The sequence below is a fragment of the Symphalangus syndactylus genome, chromosome 2 (genome assembly GCF_028878055.3).
Source record: "Symphalangus syndactylus isolate Jambi chromosome 2, NHGRI_mSymSyn1-v2.1_pri, whole genome shotgun sequence".
Lineage (NCBI taxonomy): Eukaryota > Metazoa > Chordata > Mammalia > Primates > Hylobatidae > Symphalangus > Symphalangus syndactylus.
In genome coordinates this window covers 37,703,825-37,727,131 of record NC_072424.2, presented here as the reverse complement: position 1 = coordinate 37,727,131, position 23,307 = coordinate 37,703,825, and the positions used below count along the sequence as shown (strand labels likewise).

At 40.4% G+C, this 23,307-nt stretch overlaps 1 protein-coding gene across 6 annotated transcripts in view; it reads left to right on the top strand.

Moving 5' to 3' along the window:
* Positions 1-19,303, top strand: part of SLF2 (SMC5-SMC6 complex localization factor 2) — a 56,359-nt gene extending 37,056 nt beyond the window's left edge. For 4 of the 6 annotated variants that reach the window (XM_055251985.2, XM_055251978.2, XM_055251974.2 and 1 more), the window contains 7 exons: positions 848-945; positions 1,574-1,661; positions 3,897-4,028; positions 4,498-4,575; positions 10,649-10,735; positions 13,590-13,658; positions 16,056-19,303. In XM_055251985.2, the coding sequence (XP_055107960.2) occupies positions 848-945; positions 1,574-1,661; positions 3,897-4,028; positions 4,498-4,575; positions 10,649-10,735; positions 13,590-13,658; positions 16,056-16,091 (588 nt within the window). In that variant the 3' untranslated portion in view covers positions 16,092-19,303. Of the gene's footprint in view, positions 1-847; positions 946-1,573; positions 1,662-3,896; positions 4,029-4,497; positions 4,576-10,648; positions 10,736-13,589; positions 13,751-16,055 lie in introns of those variants that run through there. The other 2 variants (XM_063627191.1, XM_055251964.2) reach the window with 1 other exon arrangement.
* Positions 19,304-23,307: the final 4,004 nt, after the last annotated feature.

Below are 23,307 nucleotides of genomic sequence, written 5' to 3'. Positions count from 1 at the left end.
CTTCAATAATTGAGACATAATCTTGTCTAATGTAAAACTGACCCTATATTTCCTTTCCCTGCTCATCAGATTATTTTGAAGCAACTGTTAGGCTTTTTTAAAAATTGATACACAATGATAATACATATTTTGGGGGTGTTAGGCTTTTTTTTTTTTTTAGACAGCATCTCCTGTCACCCAGGCAGGAGTGCAGTGGCGCAGCCTTGTCTCGGTGCGACCTCTGCCTCCCGGATTCAGGCGATTCTTGTGCCTCAGCCTCCCAAGTAGCTGAGACTATAGACACACGCCACTCTGCCCAGCTAATTTCTGTGTATTTGGTAGAGACAGGTTTCACCATTTTGGCCAGGCTGGTCTCAAACTCCTGGCCTCAAGTGATTCACCTCCCTCGGCCTCCCAAAGTGCTAGGATTACAGTCTTGAGCCACCACACCCGGCCAGGTGTTAGGCTTTTAAAAATACTGGAATAGGATCCCTAAAGTGCAAGAAATCCCAAATCAGGAACATATATGGTCTTGTACAACTCTCATACACATTTGTATTTAGATCAGTTTATCTTTCCAAGAAGGATTGTTTAAATATAGATGGAGAGATGATGTAGTACAAAACGTGAAAGCCAAGTGAAATTCTGCTAAATGTATCTGTTCAGTCCATTTAAGATAGTATAAGTAAAACTGAATCTGTGTATTGTGTACATTTTAGCAGATTCTAGACTCCATGCTATTTCTAAAAATGTGTGCTCTATTTCGTACTAGTGCTTCCATTATGTCAAGAAGGGATGTAGATGATCTGTTGGGTGTTTGATTCTACTGTTCTGTTTGAATAGAAATCTTACATGTTCTTTTTTTCAGGTGCCTGAACTCTGTCTGGGCATAAGTGAACTCTCCAGTCATCCCCACAACCTTCTGTGGTTGGTACAGCTGGTCCCTAATTGGACATCACGTGGAAGGTATTGAAAAGTGAGAATTAAACATTAAGAAATTTTATAATTTTACATTAATGAAATGCCTTGGGTACTTTATTTCCATTCATCATTCTTTGAATGTTAGATCAGATATGTTTATTTCATATTCAGTTGTGAGAAAAGGCGTTGATAGCCTGATTCTGCCTTATTCTAATTCTTAACTCAGGTCATTATGTAATTTTTTTTTTTCTTCTTTGAGACAGAGTCTCACTCTGTCACCCAAGCTGAATATTTTTTATTTTTTTATTTTAGTTTATCTGTTACCTTAATATAGATGATATATTCCACAAAAATAAATGAATTAGCTTTTTTTTTGCTTTAGTAAAAATAAATTTCATCAGTAAAAAAATAGGTTTTCTGTCAGTAAATCATCAGGGTCCAAGATAAGGCCGTTAAATGATTTATTGAGCTTCAGATAACTCAAGTTTTATGTACAAATATTTTACATGAAAATTTTACTGTTCTATAACAGCTTATATGTTCCTGTACAGACTTCTCTTGAAACATTGCCTGTATTTCCAATTAGAACTAGAGCTCCTCTTGGCTCATTCATTTGCTTTTCAAGCAGTATTAATTAAAATACATTCTAAATACTTTTAACTTCTAATTCTAGGCAACTGAGACAATGCCTCAGTCTAGTGATTATTTCAAAGCTTTTGGATGAGAAACACGAAGATATTCCTAATGCCAGTAATCTGCAGGTATAAATAGATACATTTTTATTTTTAATAAATGGGAGAGGTAATGAGAGGTGTAAGGAAAATTGATGAACCATAAGTCAAAGGTCCTGGGGTCAGAGCCCAGCTCTCAAGCTTGATACTGTTCATGTAATCTCTAGCACATTTAACTAACAAGATCCAGCTTTTTCACCTGTGAAATGGAGATAGTATTGCACCCTCCACTACTTAGGATGGTTGTGGACAATCAGATGTGAATTAATGTATAAAGAAACTACTGGGAAAATCATAATGTGCAATTATATGAATATGATTTCATTTATTGAATTCAGCTTTTCCAAGTTAGCAATTTTATTGCAAGATTAGAAATTGCAAAACCATTGTACATTGATTGCATCTTTAACCTGTTTTAAAATGAGTCTTTTTAGATCAGAGAGCTTAAATGTAGTTGCCCTCTAGTACTTGTTCAGTAAGAATATATCATGTATATATGAGGGTGTGGATAAACATGTCCCGCTGTTGCTGGGTACTGGTGGCACACGCCTATCGTCCCAGCTACTTGGGAGGCTGAGGCCAGAGGATCCTTTGAATCCAGGAGTTCGAGTCCAACCTAAGCAACATAGGGAGACCCTGTGTTTAATATATATATATGAATTTTTTTAATTAAAAAAAATGTCCAATGGAAGTCCCACTCTGAGAAATTCTGAAGGCTTTTTATAAACATTGATGGCACTAATGGGGCTGCCCTTGGTTGGATTTGAAAACTCACCATAGGCTGGGCGCGGTGGCTCAAGCCTGTAATCCCAGCACTTTAGGAGGCCGGGGCAGGTGGATCACGAGGTCAGGAGATCGAGACCATCCTAGCCAACATGGTGAAACCCCGTCTCTACTAAAAAAAATACAAAAAAATTACCCGGGCATGGTGGCGGGCACCTGTAGTCCCAGCTACTCGGGAGGCTGAGGCAGGAGAATGACATGAACCCGGGAGGCGGAGCTTGCAGTGAGCCGAGATCACGCTACTGCACTCCAGCCTGGGCGACAGAGCGAGACTCTGTCTCAAAAAAAAAAAGCACCATAGAACCTGATCTGGATGTCCCTCTGTTCTTGTTTGATTTGCAGTTTGGTACAAGGTATGCCACCAGGTCCTAGAAATTAAAACAAACAAAGATTTAGATTAGAGACTCTGCCCTTGAAAACATAATCTAATGGTTGAAACAAAATTAACCAACTCTTGTGGGTTAGTGTGGTAAGAACAGTAATCAAAGCATGTACGAGATGCTGTGGGATGGAGAGATTGATGGGCACAGCTGGTTTCTGCTTTAGTAGAGTTGGGGTAGATTTGATTCCAGATATATGGGGATCGTGCTGGAGCTACCAGGGTAATTAGCAGATAGTTCTCATTCCTTTCAATGATATTTACTGCCTTCAAAAGAGATCTGGAGATAGGATTTCTACCATTTCTCCTAACTTTTATTGTTCTGTTACTTTTTCCTTTTTTGCCCATGTAAAATAGAATAATTAGCTGAATAATTACATGAATAATTAACCCTCTAACTCACTAACTGATATTCAAGTTACAATTTAGTTGTGATTTTTACTGCAACTTCTTGTAGTTCTTCTCAGAATTCAATGACTTCTAACCACAGAGTCAACTTTGTTGACTCTCAAATAATTTAACAGAGAAAGCATTCCCTGTGACCTCTGTTATAATATCATTTGGTCTCCTAAGCATTTATCCTAAGTTACAAGTACTAGATCTTTAACTTAAAATCCCTTTTTTTTTTTTTTTTTTTTGAGAGACGTAGTATTGCTCTGTCGCCCAGGCTGGAGTGCAGTGGCACGATCTCGGCTTACTGCAACCTCCACCCCGCATATTCAAGTGATTCTCATGCCTCAGGCTCCCGAGTAGCTAGGACTACAGGCATGTGCCACCATGCCCAACTAATTTTTGTATTTTTAGTAGAGACGGGGTTTCTCCACGTTGGCCAGGCTGGTCTTGAACTTCTAACCTCAGGTGATTCACCTCCCTCGGCCTCTGAAAGTGCTGGGATTACAGGTGTGAGCCACCGTGCCCGACCACTAAAAATCCCTTTTTAAGCAATTCAGGGGTTTTACATAAAGGGAAAATGGATATTGTTCAAGTGTAAAGAAAGCTATAATAAAAGGACAAAATGAAAGAGTACACACTGGAAAAAATAGCCTAAGAAAGAACAACTGTATTATTTAGCTTTGTTCAATGTCTCCTCTTTCTTTTAATAGGTATCAGTCCTACATCGCTATCTTGTGCAGATGAAGCCTTCTGATTTGTTAAAGAAAATGGTCTTGAAGAAAAAGGCCGAACAACCAGATGGCATTATTGATGACAGTCTTCATTTAGAACTTGAAAAGCAGGTATCCAGTGCTAGAAAGTCTCAAAGAGTACATAGAAGCATAACTGTTATCAGCTTCCTAACCATAGACTGATAATGTAGGCATTTCTGGATTTGGATACTAGATACATTCTAGCAAACATAATTTTAAAGCGAATGATATTTTTAATTTATCACTGTCATGAAATTCTTCCATAAATTTGAGAGTTGAAAATTTAGGTAAAAGGATGATTGTTGGTAATTTGCTTCCAAGAGTATTTTTTGTAGCCCTTTATTAGGGCAGTCGTGAGGTCATGAATCATGGTAAAAAGAATGCACTTGAGTTAGAAATGAGAAAGCCTAGTTTAGATGCTTGGCTTTTACTTACTGACCAGCTGGGTTAACTTGAACATACCCTTTATCCTTCCTGGGCAACTTTCCTAATGTGTAAATTGGAATGACATCTATGCTAGCTAATTCATAGGTGTTAATTTTATTCATTTCTCTAACAGGCATATTACCTGACCTACATTCTTCTTCATTTAGTCGGTGAAGTTAGTTGTTCTCATTCTTTTTCTTCTGGACAACGGGTAGGTAGTGTTTAGTGTTGTTGCTGCTGTTTTTAAATAGGTGTTACTGATGATGGAATGAGTGAGCATGCTTTATATAGGAGAAAACTATATAAAGTTTTCTTAATAAAAAGCTAATTCATTTTGCTATAAGAATTCCCATGTATACCAGAAAGAGGGGCATGATAGTGGTCTTGTAATCATATCATATTGAAAAGAATTGTTGGCCGGGCACCGTGGCTCACGCCTGTAATCCCAGCACTTTGGGAGGCCAAGGCGGGTGGAGGTCAGGATCACTTGAGGTCAGGAGTTCAAGACCAGCCTGGCCAACATGGTGAAACCCCATCTCTACTAAAAATACAAAAAAATTAGCCAGGCATTGTGGCAGGTGCCTGTAATCCCAGCTATTCGGGAGGCTGAGGCAGGAGAATCGCTTGAACCCGGGAGGTGGAGATTGCAGTGAGCTGAGATTGCACCACTGCACTCCAGCCTGGGCAACAAGAGTGAAACTCCAACTCAAAAAAAAAAAAAAAGAAAAGAAAAGAATTGTCAGCAAATGTTAGTTCTGTTTCTTGGAGTGAAACTTAACCATTATACTTTGGCAGTAGTATAATATATTCATAAGATACCAACATCACCAAATATGAAGTGGTCTGGTGTTGTGCTGGGCCCATATTGACTCCAGTAGAAATAGCAGTCAGGTGGCAGCAGGCTACACAGGAGGACTGCTACCATCTGTAGAGACCATGCAGTTTACATAGCATTTTCACTTAGCACTCTTTACCTAGGAACCTCCATGTAAGCGAGAACAAAGGGCCTGCATCCCAATGGCCTTCCAAGGCATGTGCCGGGGGTTCAGATGTCCTTCATAGCTAAGGAGTGAAACTCTATGTTGGCTACTCCCAGATTCTTTGGCTTGGGACTCCAATTACACATTCTTCTTAGACCATAGGTTCATTTTCAGAGTATGCTTAAGTTATTGCTGTCAGCTGCATCTGCCATACAGCCAGCTTTTAGCTAGTTTCTTCCCATTTCTTTGCCATTCCCCTTTTGTTCCTTCAGAAATAACATTTGCCTTCAAAATTAAACTGATAGTAAGGCAGGCTACTTGAGAAATGCATTTCTAACATTCAGATTTTCATTTTGAATTATTCTATTCTTCCCATACTCCTGGGGAAAGTTCTTGCTTAATTCCTTTTATTTCATATCTTAACTACTCCAATTCCTGTTTTAAAACTTAGGCCGGACGTGCCGGGTGCCGTGGCTTACCCCTGTAATCCCAGCACTTTGGGAGGGTGCAGTGGGTGGATCACTTGAGGTCAGAAGTTCAAGACCAGCCTGGCCAACATGGTGAAACCCCCATCTCTACAAAAATACAAAAAGTTAGCCAGGCGTGTTGGTGCATGCATGTAATCCCAGCTACTCAGGAGGCTGAGACAGGAGAATTGCTTGAACCCAGGAGGCAGAGGTTGCAGTGAGGCAAGATCGTGCCATTACACTCCAGCCTGGGTGCCAGAGCGAGACTTCATCTCAAAACAAAAAAACAAAACAAAAAAAAAAAAACCTTAGGCTGGACGTGGTGGCTCATGCCTGTAATCCCAGCACTTTGGGAGGCCAAGGCGGGCGGATCACTTGAGGTCAGAAGTTCGAGACCAGCCTGGCCAACATGATGAAACCCTGTCTCTACTAAAAATACAAAAACAAAAAATTAGCTGGGCATGGTGGCAGACACCTGTAATCCCAGCTACTCTGGAGGCTGAGGCAGGAGAACTGCCTGAACCCAGGAGGTGGAGGTTGCAGTGAGCTGAGATCACACGACTATACTCCAGCCTGGGCAACAGAGGGAGACTCCACCTCAAAAAAAAAAAAAAAAAAAAAAAAAAAAAAAAATAGTATCTCCTAGACATAATAGAAAAGACACAAGACTGGTTCTTATGTTTTTATAAATGCTATTGTGTATAAAACTGTGTTTGCGGTTGGGCACAGTGGCTCACGCATGTAATCCCAGCACTTTGGGAGGCCGAGGTGGGTGGATCACATGAGATCAGGAGTTCGAGACCAGCCTGACCAACATGGTGAAACCCTGTCTCTACTAAAAATACAAAAATTAGCCGGGCGTGGTGGTGGGCACCTGTAATCCCAGCTACTGGGGAGCCCGAGGCAGGAGAATTGCTTGAACCCGGGAGGCGAAGGTTGCAGTGAGCTGAGATCACACCATTGCACTCCAGCCTGGACAACAGGAGCAGAACTCTGTCTCAAAAAAAAAAGTGTTTGCTTTTCTGATTGGAAGCTAATACAGTCATCTGTCTGTAATGTTCTTACATGGTTTTTATATTTTATATCTTTTTTTTTTTTTGAGACGGAGTCTTGCTCTGTCACCCAGGCTAGAGTGCACTAGCACAATCTTGGCTCACTGCAACCTCTGCCTCCCAGGTTCAAGCGATTCTCCTGCCTTAGCCTCCCAAGTAGCTGAGATCACAGGTGCCTGCCACCACACCTGGCTAATTTTTGTACTTTTAGTAGAGACAGAGTTTCACCATGTTGATCATGTTGCTCTCAAACTCCTGACCTTGTGATCCGCCCGCCTCGGCCCCCCAAAGTGCTGGGATTACAGGCGTGATCCACCATGCCGGCTATAAATTACTTTTTATGATTAAAAAAGTCAGTGACTGGGCATGGTGGCTCATGCCTGTAATCCCAGCACTTTGGGAGGCTGAGTCAGGAGGATCACTTGAGCCCAGGAGTTCAAGAGCAGCCTGGGCAATGCCATCTCTATTTAAAAAAAAAAAAAAAATTAGTGATTATTGTAAAACTTATATAAAGTAAAAACTGAAAGACTCCTACAATCCAGTGCCCTCCTGTAAATTTCTTCACAATTTACTAATATATTACATATAATATACTAGCAATTATTTTAACAAAAATGGAATCATAGTGTTAGTATCATTTGCAACTTCCTTTTTTTCCTCTTTAAAAAAAAATTTTTTTTTTTTTTTTTTTTTTTGAGACAGAGTCTTGCTCTGTCACCCAGGCTGAAGTGCAGTGGCACGATCTCAGCTCACTGCAACCTCTGTCTCCTGGGTTCAAGCGATTCTCCTGCCTCAGCCTCCCGAGTAGCTGGGACTACAGATATGCGCCACAACGCTGGCCAATTTTTGTATTTTTAGTAGAGACAGGGTTTCATCATGTTGGCCAGGCTGGTCTTGAACTCCTGACCTCAAGTGATCCACCCACCTCAGCCTCCCAAAGTGCTGATACTACAGGCGTGAGCCACTGTGCCCGGCCTCCTCTTTAAGACATTAGCACTTGGCTGGGCGCAGTGGCTCACAACTGTAATACTAGCACTTTAGGAGGACAAGGCATGCAGATCGCTTGAGCCCAGGAGTTCAAGACCAGCCTAGGCAACATAGCAGAATGCCACCTTTACAAAAAAAAAAAAATTAACCGGGCATGGTGACACATGCCTGTAGTCCCAGCTACTTGGGAGGCTGAGGCAGGAGGAACACCTGAGCCTGAGGAGGTCGAGGCTGCCATGCACTGTGGTCATGCCACTGCCCTCCAGCCTGGGTGACAGAGTGAGACCCTGTCTCAAAAAAATATATAAAAAATCAAATATTAGCACTTCTGTCTAATAACTATAGTATTTTGAAGCCTTTATTGATAAACAGTATGTTTTTTGTGATTACACATAGTGTTAATATGAACATGCTTATTCATATATCTTTGCCCACTTCTGCAAGCATAGCTATAAGGTAAATTCCTAGAAGTAGAATTGTTAGATCAAAGTTTATAAATATTTCAAATTTTAATTATTTTAAATAGCTATTATCACATTTTCATCCCAGAAAGTGTTCATTTACATTCTCACCAAGTATATGTGAGAGAACTGCTTAGGTCTATACATTTCTAAAATTTAAGATGCATAATTTTTCAAAGAATTGAGTATGAACCTCTATTAATGAAAGGTTGTCTTGTTCTTATAGAAAAAAAAAATAGGGCCAGGTGTGGTGGCTCATGCCTGTAATCCAACACTTGGGGAGGCAGAGACAGGAGGATTGCTTGAGCCTAGGAGTTTAAAACCAGCTTAGGCAACATAGCAAGATGCTGTCTCCCCAAAAAATCAAAAAAACTAGCTAAGTGTGGTGGCACGTACCTGTAGTCCCAGCTACCCAGAAGACTGAGATGGGAAGATTACTTGAGCCTAAGAGTTCAAAGCTGCAGGGAGCTATGATCCCACCATTGCACTCCAGCCTGGATAACAGGGCAAGACTCTATCTCTTTTTTTTTTTTTTTTTTTTTTTTTTTTTTGAGATGAAGTCTCACTCTGTCACTCAGGCTGGAGTGCAGTGGCGCAATCTCGGCTCACTGCAAGCTCTGCCTCCCGGGTTCATGCCATTCTCCTGCCCCAGCCTCCAGAGTAGCTGGGACTACAGGTACCCACCACCACGCCTGGCTAATTTTTTTGTATTTTTAGTAGAGACGGGTTTTCACCATGTTAGTGAGGATGGTCTTGATCTCCTGACCTCGTGATCTGCCCGCCTCAGCCTCCCAAAGTGTTGGGATTACAGGCATGAGCCACTGTGCCCGGCCGACCCTATCTCTTAAAAAAAAAAAGTCGCAAACTGATTTGCTATAAGAATTCCCATATATACCAGAAAGAGGGGCATGATAGTGGTCTTATAATCATGTCATATTGAAAAGATTATTTGTCAGCAAATGTTAGCTCTGTTTGTTGGAGTGGAACTTAACCATTATACCTTGGCAACAGTATAATATATTCATAAGATACCAACATCACCGAATATCAAATGCGCCAGTATTGTGCTGGCGAGTCGCAGTGGCTCATGCTTGTAATCTCAACACATTGGGAGTCTGAAGTGGGAGGATCACTTGAAGCCAGGCATTTGACACTAGCCTTGGCAACAAAGTGAGACCCTGTCTCCACAAAAAAATTTAAAAATTAAAAAAAAATTGGCGGCCGGGCGCGGTGGCTCACGCTTGTAATCCCAGCACTTTGGGAGGCCGAGGCGGGTGGATCACAAGGTCAGGAGATCGAGACCAGGTGAAACCCCGTCTCTACTAAAAATACAAAAAATTAGCCGGGCGTGGTGGCGGGTGCCTGTAGTCCCAGCTACTCGGGAGGCTGAGGCAGGAGAATGGTGTGAACCCGGGAGGCGGAGCTTGCAGTGAGCCGAGATCCTGCCACTGCACTCCAGCCTGGGTGACAGAGCGAGACTCCATCTCAAAAAAAAAAAAAAAAAATTGGCTGGGCGCAGTGGCTCACACCTGTAATCCCAGCACTTTGGGAGGCTGAGGCAGGTGGATCACCTGAGGTCGGGAGTTTGAGACTAGCCTGGCCAACGTGGCAAAACCTGTCTCTACTAAAAATATAAAAATTAGCTGGGTGTGGTGGTGCACACTTGTAATCCCAGCTACTCAGGAGGCTGAGGCAGAGAATCACTTGAACCTGGGAGCCAGAGGTTGCAGTGAGCTGAGATCGCACCACTGCACTTCAGCCTAGGTGACAGAGCAAAACTGTGTCTCAAAAAAAAAAAAAAAAGGAACTGGGCATGGTGGTGCATGCCTGTAATCCTAGCTAATCAGGAGGCTGAGACTGGAGGAGCACTTGAGCTGGGGAGTTCAAGGGTGCAGTGGGCTATAATTGTGCCACTGCACTCCAGCCTGGCACCAGAGCCAGACCCCATTTCTTTAAAAAATTTTTTTATTTTTTTTTTTAAAAAAGGCTAGCTGTTTTCTGAATATTTTGTTAGAGAGTATGTTAAAGGAAGGACTCTTTAAATTTCTGAGTACTATATTACCTAGTTAGAGCTCTGGGGTTAATTTTCATTAATGCGAGTTAATGCATAGCAAAACAACTTTTGTTAGAGTGTATATTTTTTAAACTAGTAATCTTACTGTCATGGAAGCAACTTTCACTGATACAACTACTGTTATGTTGGATAGTTAACATCAGTCATTGCTAACAGGAATAATAGATTTTTAAATGATTTAGTTGTTCTAGCTGCATAATTTCTTCTTTGTTAATTTGTAATGCTTCAGAATTGTTTTCATCCCTTGCATTTGTTTTGCACAGAAACACTTTGTGCTACTCTGTGGGGCTTTGGAAAAGCATGTTAAATGTGATATTAGGGAAGATGCAAGACTTTTTTACAGAACTAAGGTAAGTGTGTTTTTTCTTTTTTTCTTTTTTTTCCCTAATCTTGGTTACGTTAATATTTAAGGATAGAAGCATACAGGCCTATATTCAGAAAAAGAACATATAAGGCTAGGCATGGTGGCTCATGCCTGTAATCCCAATACTTTGGGAGGCTCAGACAGGAGGATTGCTTCAAGCCAGGAGTTCAAGACCAACCTGGGCAACATAGCAAGACTCTATCTCTACAAAAATTTTGAAAAATAGCCAGGCATGGTGGCATGCACTTGTAATTCTGGCTACTTGGGAGGCTGAGGCAGGAGGATCACTGGAGCCTAGGAGTTTGAGGTTGCAGTGAGCTATGAACACACATGGCACTCCAGCCTGGGAGATAGAGTAGGACTCTGTCTCAGAAAAAAAAGAAACATGTAAGATTAGAAATAGGACTTTCTCTTTTAATAGCAGAAATCAGCTCCTGCTAAATTAGTGTAGCTAAATTAAAAGTGAAAGGAAAAAAAATCTCAAAGCAAATACACTTTTCACTTTACTTTGTGTTCTGAAACTCCTGACACCCAAGAAGAAAAATACTTCTAGTACTAATGATACATATTTTTCCCCATTACACAAATTAAAATTTTCATGCTTAAGTTACCATCAAGGATTGAAGCATTATTTAAATAAATATATAAGTTATGAAACAGTGGCTTTGAAATTTTATGATGGTTGAAAAGTTGTTTTATTCATAGAGTACAAATAGATTAGCTGTTATTCTTTGAATGTTTCATTGAAGAATATATTAAAGGAAGGAGTCTTCAAATCTTTTTTTTTTTTTTTTTGAGACGGAGTTTCACTCTTGTTGCCTAGGCTGGAGTGCAGTGGCACAAATTCGACTCACTGCAACCCCCCGCCTCCCAGGTTCAGGTAATTCTCCTGCCTCACCCTCCCAAGTAACTGGGATTACAGGCACCTGCTACCATGCCCAGCAATTTTCTTTTTTGTATTTTTAGTAGAGACGGGGTTTCACTATGTTGTCCAGGCTAGTCTCGAACTCCTGACCTCGTGATCCGCCTGCCTTGGCATCCCAAAGAGCTGGGATTAGAGGTGTGGGCCACTGCACCTGGCCAGGAGTCTTCAAATCTTTGGGTCATACAACACCTAGTCTGAGCTCTAGGGTGGAAATGATTCAGCACTAAGCTTGCTAAGCTTTTTTTCTTAAAGGTTTTATATACTCAAAGACAGTAGAAAAGCCAAATATATGAGTATGGAGTAGGAAAGTAATGTTAGTATTAATAGAATGATTTGACAGTTTTTCCTGAAACATAAAATCAGACAGTTTTAAAATACTTTTTTCTAAATACAAAAATGAGCCAGGTGTGGTGGTGCGTGCCTGTAGTCCCAGCTACTCAGGAGGCTGAGGAAGGAGAATCCCTTGAACCCAGGAGGCAGAGCTTGCAGTGAGCTGAGATCTTGACACTGCACTCCAGCCTGGGCGACAGAGCAAGACTCTGTCTCAAAAAATAATATAAAATAAAATAAAAATACTTTTTTCTAAGGATTTTTTTATTCCAAGATTATCTTTTAGCTTTGGTAATGTAATACAAAGCTGATTCTTTTTGCCTCTTGTCTTTGGATAGTCATTGAATGTGAAGCCTCAGCTTTGTAACTTAATATCTTACATTAATTAGCTGCAAAGGTTAGTCATTTGAACGATACCCATTCGGATTTAGTATATGTATTTATTTTAGTAAATTTAAATTATATACAAAAATAAGCAACTAATGAAGTTATCAGATTTCTGATTTTCAGATACATGTAGGGGATAGCTCTTTCCCCAAGAGTAGAACTCTAGTTTCAGAAGCACATTCTTTTGAGCATTCATTGACCAGAATTGCTGGCCTGTAGAACTTGGTGGTGGCTACTGCTGTCAGACATGCTAAAAGGGGACCACCCAAGTTTTGTGTTTCTTAAAGACAGGGGCTTGGCACAGATTGTTGCCAGTGCTTCTACTTAAAGTGGAAAGCGACACAGTGGTCTGTGGAAATTGCTTCAAGGGATGGTCCTGCTGAAATAGGTGAGTTGCCTGCCTCTCCAAAAGCCTCTATTACAGAAAAGTTGGTGATTGTTTTGGAGAAATTTAATTTGCTGAACTGTGGATGAAGAAAAAAGCATAGATTATAATTTACTTTATAAATTTAAAGCTGCTGTAAAATTCCTGACTTGTTTAAAACATTTTTCTCAAGCAGTTATGTTCAATAGCTAATTGAGAATCTCTAGAGTGATAGAGTTTGGTTTTTGTGGTAAAGTTTCAGTTTTGCACATACACTTGCTACTCCAAATGTAGGAAAATACTAGGTATTTAAAGGGGATTCATAGTACTTGGGCACAAACACGGAGAGGAGTAACAGTGAATTTTGGATCTTCTAATAATGTGGAAAGGGACAAATAAACGTTTTTTTAATGGCATTGATCCTTTCAAAGGGAAGCTGGGAAGGGAAGGCATGGAACAGCCAAAGCCTTGGGCCCTGTTGACACAGACCACCCTTCAGCTTCTCTATCTGGTTGTTCAAAAGCCAGCAAGTTAAAGTTAAGTTCCTTTGAAGGCAGAGAATGTGTCTTGGGGGATGATCTTTAATAACAGGAAAATTAAATCATAAGCATTCAATAGTTTAGCTTATGATGATAAAGGAAAGTCTTATTAATTACTATGATTTGAAATCTCCTTCAAAAGATGAGTAGTTTATTTTCTCTTTGTTGACAGAAATCAAATTGAGTTGTTGAGTGTGGGCCTGTTGCAGCTGTCAGATATTTTGTGTAGTGTTAAGCTGATTGTAGGTGAGGATGTTTTAATCTGATCCCTTTTCCTGTTTTTGATATTTTTAAGGTGAAAGACTTGGTCGCTAGGATACATGGAAAATGGCAGGAAATAATCCAGAACTGTCGGCCTACTCAGGTGTCATTTTGTTATACAATTTCATTTATTCTTAATAGTTTTGCTGAATGGCACTCTTCATACTGTTTGAAATAAAATAGAGTATAACAGTGTACTTGCTTCTAGTTATCTTAAGATAAACTGAAAATGCCGGTATAGTACATGGTTTGTAATTTTTTTAGTTTTTGTTTGCTTTATATTCATTAATTTATTTCCAGAAGTGGTTGAGCCCATTTAAAAATATTACATTGCATCAAATGGAGGTTATTCGATTAAGAGCATTTTTGAGACAGATCTATTGAGATAGAATTCACATACTATAGATTTTCCCCACTTAATATATACAGTGGTTTTTAATACATTGACAGAGTGAAGAACATTGCCACAGTCTAATTTTAGAACATTTTCATCACCCCAAAAAGAAATCCCATACCCATTAGCAGTCATTCATTCCCCTTTCCTCTACTACCTTGGTTCCCCTCCTGACTCCTCCCAAATCCTAGGCAAACACTAATCTACTTTCTGTCCCTATAGATTTCCCTATTCTGGACATCAGTAAATGAGATATACCATGTAATCTTTTGTAATTGGCTGCTTTCAGTTAATATAATGATAAGTGAATCCATGTTATAGCATGTACGTCCTTTCTATTGCCAAATAATTTTCCACTGTATGGATATGTCACATTTATTTATCTACTTATTAGACATTTGTATTGTTTTCACATTCTGGCTATTACAAATAATATTTCCATGAACATTTGTATGCAAGTTTTTATATGACTATTTGTTCTTAAATGAAACATTTGAAAAGGAAGTCAAATTGCTGGGCCATATGGTAATTCTATGTTAAGTGTTTTAAGAAACTACCAGACTGTTTTCCAAAGTGACTGCATCATTTTGCATTCCCACCAGAATGTCTGAGGTTTCTAATTTCTCCATATTCTCACCAACACTTGTTTTTACTAAAGCCGTAGTAGGGAGTAGGGAAGTAGAGTCTCATTGTGGTTTTAGTTTGCATTTCCCTAATGATTAATGGTGTTAAACATCTTCTCATATGCCTACTGGTCGTTTGTATAGCTTTTTTGCAGAAATGTCTATTCAGATCCTTTGCCCATTTTTTTTCATCCCATACTTCATTTCAAAAAGCCTATTTTTGAATATAGTTATTTGTCTTTTTATTATTGAGTTGTATGTTCTGGATACAAATCCCTTATTAGAGATATAATTTGTAAATATTTTCTTCCATTCTGTGTTGCCTTTCCTTTATTTTTATTTATTATGTATATATCTCACTTTTTTTGATGTTATGTCTAAGGAGTCTTTGCCTAAGAGGGACATTTTTTTTAACACCTGCTAGTAAGTGTGCTAGCCTGCTTGTTTACAGAGTAACTGGCATAGGATTGTCTAAAATGATGCTTCTCAAATTTTAAAGTACATAGGAATCAGCTAGGAACTTGGTGAAATATGGATTCTGACTCATAGGTCTGGAGTGAGAACTGAGATATTCTGTACTTCTTTTCTTTTTTTAATTTTTTTTATTTTTGAGACGGAGTCTTGCTCTGTCACCCAGACTGGAGTGCAGTGGTGCAATCTCGTCTCACTGCAAGCTCCGCCTCCTGGATTCACACCATTCTCCTGCCTCAGCCTCCTCAGTAGCTGGGATTACAGGCGCCCACCACCACACCCAGCTAATTTTTTTGTGTTTTTTAATAGAGACGGGGTTTCACTGTGTTAGCCAGGATGGTCTCGATCTCCTGACCTCGTGATCCGCCCGCCTCGGCCTCCCAGAGTGCTGGGATTACAGGCATGAGCCACCGCGCCCGGCTGATACTCTGTACTTCTAACAAGTTATCAGATTGATGCCAATGCTGCTGCTTCAGGGACTAAACTTTGAGTAGCCAGGGACTAAACTTTGAGTAGCCAGGGCCTAGAAGTTGCTTATATTTTATATCAAAATAATAGGAACACTGAATATTAAGTAGATAAAGCAATCTCTCTATTTTAAGTCTTTGAGAAATCTTATATTTATGTTTTGTTGTTTTTGTATTTGTTTCTAACCTTAATAGATTTTCTTTTAATGCCGGTCGTGTACTGATGTGGTATTAAAACAGAAAACAATTTAATAGCAAAACTATACTAATCAGCTTAACATTATTTAATCTGCTTAACTAAGTCCCTCCATGTGTGCAGTGGTGAGAAAAACATCCTGCACTTATTTTATACTGTTTTTTATTGTTTGACCACTAAATGTGAAATATGAATCTGATTACCATATATTTTCAGAGAAGTCAATATAAAGATTTTATTACTTGTCTTATCAAAGCCCATTGTCTGATGATTAGTAGTTTTATAAGGATTAATTCATAATGTGATTAAATTTTGCTTTACCCTCTTTTTTCTCCTTCCCTTTTTTTAGGGGCAGCTTCATGACTTCTGGGTACCAGATTCTTAATAGGAGTTGCAGCAGCAAAAACATGAACCAAGAGAAATTCAATAAGAGCCTTTCCTAGAGGAGTAGAAAGGATTATTACAGAATCCAATGAATGCCAAGAAAATGTACAGCAAATGTGCCACTTGAATATCTAGTATGAAGCTGGTAATGAAGAAATTGCCATTTCTGAAGCAGATATGAAATATGATCTGCTTAATTGTTAAGGCAACTGACCTTTCAAAAGTGCAGAGTCTTATTAAAAGATGGGAGGGGTAGAAGCAGAATAATAGTCACATGTGTAACCTGCCCCAGTTAACTCCTTTTGTTAAATTATAAGCCAATTATCTTTTTTAGATAGTAATTTTGTCACTTGGATAATCACAGGAAATATATAAGAAAAGAGCTTGGACTAACTTGAGAAGTTGGACATGGAAAGCAAGACCAAGTTCCAGTTGGGTTTAATTTTCCCTCTTGTTTATTTTTGGACACAAAGGGAATGCTTAAAACTGAGTTTAGTAATAAAAAGCATAAATCTCTTCTGTAACTTTATAAACCACAGGGAGGTTTCAATCCATGCATTTTCCTTCATTACTCAAGATTATAAATCTGTTTTTAAAATACATTTAAACAGTTGAGAAACAAAAGTTTGGTATGTTGTCAGATCCCCTTAAGAGGAAGAGGTTAAGCTGTAAAGTAGTGGCCCTGTTTTGATGCCAGAACATTCATATGCAGTTTGTTCTGAATTTCTTTTAAATGCATGTATTTTAAATACTGGTTAAATCTTAGAATATTGGCTATATCTTAGAATTCTGGCTCTTGGTAACCATATTACAGAAGTCTATATTGTAAAAGCCTAAAGATCTGGACAAGTTTCCAACAACCTTGTTTCCATGAGTGTATAATTTTGGCAGACACCTGAATTCTTTGGGACACTGTGTCTGTGTATGTGTGTGTGTGTGTGTGTGTGTGTGTGTGCGCGCGCGCGCGCTCTTGTATCTTGAAGTTGTTGCACTTCAAAACCACAGCTGCTTTAAATTCTTAAACACTGGAAAGCCATCCTTTGGTTTAAATGGTAGAGGGTTAGTGGAAGTGCACATGTTGGTTTTAGCCCAGGGGTAGTAACAAACCCTTACTAGCCAACTAGAAAATTATTTTGTTGACTAGATGTCCCTTTTAGGAGGGTTTGTTTCCTGAAAGAATGCCAACTTTTTTTGTTGTTCTTTCAGTATTGGCTTGAGTGACCTGTTCTCCTGAGTGCTCTAGTGTCTCCAGTTGTGGGGGGAAAGATGATGGAGGGGAACGGAAACTGGACTTGATGTTTGCGGTTTGAGAGGCAAGAAAATAAAATAACTTTCTACCTCTAAATTGAGGCTTAGGAGTAAAAAGCATTTTGTCTTAAATTTATCATTTAAAATAGCATCAGTAACTTTTGAGCTCATGTCAATCAAGCATTGGCAGTCAAAGATTTTATAGGGAAGACTAAATCCAGTTTCCAAGAACCTAAACTGATTGAGGCTCCAAGAGTCAGACCAACAAAAGTTTTATTCTGTGTTGTTTACTGGTAAGAATATTATCTTGATACTACCTCTCAAGGGTATTGTTACAAAATGCCACTTATGGTTAAAGAGATAGATACAAAGAGTTCTATTTGACAGAAGCTTGAAACTCTGGCATCTATCTGCCCAAGGATGGGGGCTTTCATTCTGTAATTTAATCCTTTGTAGATACATTATTTGCGTGTAATTTTATACGTGTTCATATTTTTCTCATTTTGCATTGTGTAAAGTGTACAAAATCTCAAAGTATAAAATACTGCTTATATTGCTTGTAATTTACAGTGTGTAAATATTTTCTAATTGTGTACATTAATGGGGGGACAAGTGGGTTATTCAGGTTTTTTTTTAATGACCCTTTTGTATTGCAGTTTCAACAGATAACTGCCTATCAAATTTAAAACCACTTTGATACATTTTTATTTAACAGTTCCAATAAGAAAAAAATCTCTATTTTCAATTATATTTCTCCTTTAGAAAAAAATACTTCATGGTCCCTTTAAAATAAATGGCCAGACCTCAGTTTAGGCCCTTGTATTTATGACTCTGGTAGAGGTCTTCAGACTCCAGGTCATAGTCTAGTCAGTATTTGCATTTGGGTTCTCATGAAAATTTTGTGACTCTCTTTTAGCACAAGTAGCCCATGGTTTTTCTGCCAAATCAAGTATTTTACTTCTCCCTTGAGTACCCATGCTTTGTCTCCCTCCTGCTGCTATTGCCCAGTGAATGGGATGGTAGAGAGGGAGAAATGTTCATTGCACAGAGAATGTCAGGCCACTTTGGGGACTTGGCAAACAAAGCTTGCACTGAGTGGTGGTGTGTTTGGCAATATTACTGTGCCAAAAATCACCTTGTCTAATTTTATGGATATGTATGGCAAACTTATTACCCTTCTTGCAAGCTGCACATTAAGGTACTTGTGTTTATGCTTTTGTGTGTAACTGTTTGCCTTTTCTAACTGTTTTTCTTGTTACTGAAAATATAATTCTACTACTTTTATCACATTAAGAGGCTCTCCATGCACAAAATGCATTGATGTAGCCGTAAAGTAACAGCATTTGTACATTTTCTATCTCCTGACGGCAGTGGTGCCTTTGTCACCTTTTGGAAGGTTTGCATTTTGTTTCTGCTTTCAAGCACAAATAGTAGCTTGCTTTCAACTTCACAAAAATCTCCTCAAATGTAAGATACAAAATGGCGTGTTATCATCCAGGCTTAGTTGGAGTATTTGCATTTTTATTTTTATCAAAACAAATATAATTGGTGGGGGACTGGCCAGTAATAATGTGTGGCGTCTTTAAGCCAAGGGTAATTTTTAAATTAAAAATGAAAATTTTAAGAGGTAGCCCATCAAACAAGCTACTAAGTTGGAGAATTAGGGGATGACTGTGGTGGTTTGTCGCTAAGGAGGCAACAGTAGGGTCCAGGTGGCTGGGCATGTAGAGCAGTTAGCATGATCTGTGGTTATTCCTTACTCATGAACAGTGTCGGCATACCTCGTTATCTGTGCATTTGTTTTTCCTGGGCAGTCCTGTCAGCCAGTTAATCCACCAGCTCTTAGGCAGTAAATACAGATTTTTTTCTTTCTTTTTATTTTTTTAAAGATTTTATACTACATCTTGTTAAAGTCCTATGAATATGTGTGTGTGTGCTATTAAAACTGCTTTTTCTCAGTTTGAACGTGTGTTTGGTAATATTTGTTTGGGAGTTGGGGAGGCTAAGTTATCTAGAATGCCCTGTTCCCTCAGCCCACCCCAGTCCCCTGGCTTTTAAACATTTCTTCTTGCTTTGGATGGTCCAGTTTTTTAGCTTGATGTCTCCTGTTTCTGGAAAACATAAAGCCATCATTGTACACAGTTCACTTTTATGTAACCCAGTTAATTGCTGTATACTTTGCAATCAGGAATTCAGTAATCTCATTCTTACCTCATTCACTATGTTCATTCCACCATTCATTCTAACAATTGAGTCTCAACTACATACTAGGCACTCTTTTTAGGATTCAGTAAGGATTTGATGGTGAGCAACATAGAACCCTCATGAATCTTACCTCCTGGTATCCAGGTTAAAATACTTTCTGTTCTTGGGCAAAGAGAATTAGAAACAAATACCCTTAACCTGACTCCCTTGTTCTTGAGCCCAGGACCAAGAAAGAAGAAGCTGTACAATGCAGAAGCAGGGCTGGAGATCACCTCCAACCTGCCAAGCAGATACAGTTCTGGGTATGCCAACTTGGGAGGCAGAGGTTGAAACCTCATAGGAGAAACTTTGGAGCCCATAGAAGGCCTAGGCATTGTCAGAGGCCTTGAGTTCCAAAACCATACCAGTATTTCTCCCTTCTGACAGGCTGGCTAGAAAGAGACTAAACGGGAGCATTTTTCTCTTGACAGTGGGGTGGAGGGATGAGGGGATGACAGCCCAGGAAGAAGCAGAGACATTGCCATAAGTACTTACTAGAGGGCAGGCAGCACAGCCTTATGCAAGTTAACGGCCTTGACCTTGCCCCAAGGCCTGACCTCAGATCCCAGATTCATCACACTAGCCTTTTGATCTTTGCCAAATTACTTAAACTCACTGTTTCCTCCTCTGTTAAAAGGAATAATAATAGTGTGTACCTCAGGGTTTGTGAGGACTAAGCGAGCTAATGTATGAAAAGTGCCTAGTACAGTGCCTGGCATATAGCAAGAACTCAGCAGGCCGGGCGCAGTGGCTCAAGCCTGTAATCCTAGCACGTTGGGAGGCCGAGGTGGGCGGATCACAAGGTCAGGAGTTCGAGACCATCCTGGCCAACATAGTGAAACCCTGTCTCTACTAAAAATACAAAAAAAATTAGCAGGGCGTGGTGGCAGGCGCCTGTAGTCCCAGCTACTCGGGAGGCTGAGGCAGGAGAATGGCGTGAACCCGGGAGGTGGAGCTTGCAGTGAGCCGAGATGGTGCCACTGCACTCCAGCCTGGGGGACAGAGCCAGACTCTGACTCAAAAAAAAAAAAAAAAACTCAGCAAATGCTTGCTGCTCTAACGAGGCTTTTCTCTGATGACAGATTTGATCTTAAGCAGACACTTCAGGGTGTACTGACATCTGAGCAAACCATATCTCCAAAAATTATAGTCGTAAGTGTGCCCTATTTCTTTGGATACCGAGAGCTCCAGAGGCTTCTCTGTCCAGCTATCTCTGCTGATTTTTTTTTATTAAAATTTCCACTTTTTAAAAAAGCCAGCGTGCTAAAGCTGAGAAATTGGTGATGGGTGGTGGTTTTCCAGCATTTGTGGAAATGTCCTGACACTCCCTTTCCCTTACTAGCCATTCCCTAGGCTGGAGTCAAGAGAGGGCAAACCAGAAGGCCCAGCTTTGGGTCTGACTCCAAGACGACTGGCTGGGAGGAAAACTTAACAGGCAAAACAGGCTTCTGAGGCACAGTGGAATAGTGAGACTTCTGCATTGTTGCACTGGTGACAGCCCCTATAGAAGAAGCACCTCAGCTGTATATATGGCCAAAATAAAGATCACACCACCTAAAGGGAAAGTGCTGGGCAAACCAGAGATGGAGATGGCAAAGCAGGAACAGAAATGCCACCACATTGAACAGGAAGCAGGACAACTTGACTAGGCCAGAGTTCTCTTGCTTCAGGGAACCTGCTCAAGTTTCAGGAATTCATACCCACCCCCTTCACCTAGGATCCCTGCTACAGTAAGTAACTGTTCTGTGCAAAGTGGAGCTAAACTCTGGTGTGTAAGTGGCTGACAATCACTGCTAAAGACGGCCAGCACTACCCTCAGCCACTTTCTTACAGCAAAGTTGGGGAAAATAGACTAGCAAAAACAAAACTCATACTTTTCTGTGTGTGTGAAGTTCTCCAGAAGGTTTCCAAATGGAATCCTCTCACAGCCACCCTGTGAAGCAGCCAGAGTAGTGACCTTATGAATGAGTGACAGCCTGTTCAAAGAATGACCTGCCTGTGTCCCAGGATGCAGATTTATGGCTGGGTTAGGGTTAATTTCTTTATTTGATTTCCAGTTTTCTTTTCCACTGTCTGTCAGTATTCCCCCGTTCTTATTTTATCCACTGAATTTGCAGAGAGACGTACTGTCAAATCAAAAGGGCTTCCTATGGACAGCTCCATTAATTGCTTTTACATCTGATACTCTCATTAGGTTTAGAGATTTCACTGGGAGGATGGCAGAAGGAAATGGATTGTGGTCTGGTATCAAAAGTACTGAAGTAACTGCCCAGTGATCATTGAAATCACACATTTTGCTCATTTAGCAATGTCTGAGTTTGCCATCAGCACCTCAGAGGAGCAAAGCTTGGCTCATAAAGTGAAGGTGAGTGATACTGAGCCTACCACACTGGCCTATTCGCCACCTCCAGAGGTATCTGAAGTCAGCACTGCAGGTTCTGTGAACATTTGGGAAGCTGTGCCTCTTAGCCCCCTGGACCCCTACAGTTTAATTGCTCTCCTATCTGCTACTGAGGGACCAGCAGTCTTCCTACCCTGCCTCCACTGTTACCACCAACCCACTTTTTGATAAGGACTGCAGATTTGTCTTAGCCCTGCCTTTACTGGTCTTCCCAGCTCAGACGTCCTTACTCAGTCCATCATCTCTTTCAGGATTTTCTTCTGTGGTCTTTTTCAAACTACTAGCTGACTTTTCCCTTTTATTTCCCACTAGGAACCCCCCCCCATTTCATCAAATCAAACTCACTGCCCTCTTTCATGCCCCTTCCTTAGTCCCCCAACACAAGCCTGTGCATACGCTTGAACATTTCTACCTTTGCCAGTGGTATTTCCCCTTCTGGCTTACCGTGCTTCCTCCTTCTCAGGCTTTTCCAGTCTTGATTGTCCTCTCCGTAAACACAAGAATGAATTTCAAGGCAAGTTATTTAATGTCTTAGAGCCTGTTTCCCCATCCATAAAATGGGGCTATAAATTCCTCAGGATGGGATGAGGGTACAAATAAAAAATGAAGCAGGATATTCTTTGTAAAAGTGTGTGTACATTTTTTATTGTGTTTCTCCCCAGCTACCTTCCCTCTCCCCGCCACACACATCCTATTTGCAGAGTGCTGGGGGAGGTGGAACTGTGATGTGGGCCCTGCTGTCTAGCAGTCTGCAGTCACACACAGCCATCCAAACTACGAGACTGTGTATGATTCAGTGCCAAACTGAGCTTTGGGGAATCCAGAAAGAAGGATGAAGTCTTTCCCAAGTTTCCTTTGGTTAAATGTGCCACTTGAATCCTGTTCTGACTCCTAGGCACGTGCAAGAGTCAATCGCATATGTTCCTATGGCCTTTATCATTTTGGTCCATCTCTTGAGCCCACATGAATACTGTCATAGATGGAGGAGGAAGGACCAGGCTGGGTCAGGGCCTGAATGCAGGTTTCGTTTGGACTATAGGAGCTAAGTTCACTTTAATAGGCTGTGACCTATTAAAGGAGGAAGGACCCAAGTTTGCACAGAAGGACCATCCTAGTTGAGTTAAAGGAGTTGGGGAGTTGATTGTGAGGGGTTTCCTAGATTGCTGCTGGGTAAGCTGATTGAATCTGGGAAGGATAGGGTACTTGATTGCCTAGAAGGGTGCACTCTAAGTTCTGGATAAGAATGGTGCCCAAGATGAGCTAGAGGGGAAGGCAAGTGTTTGAATGGCCCAGTCCCTGAGGTGAGCCTAGGTTAGGGTTAAGA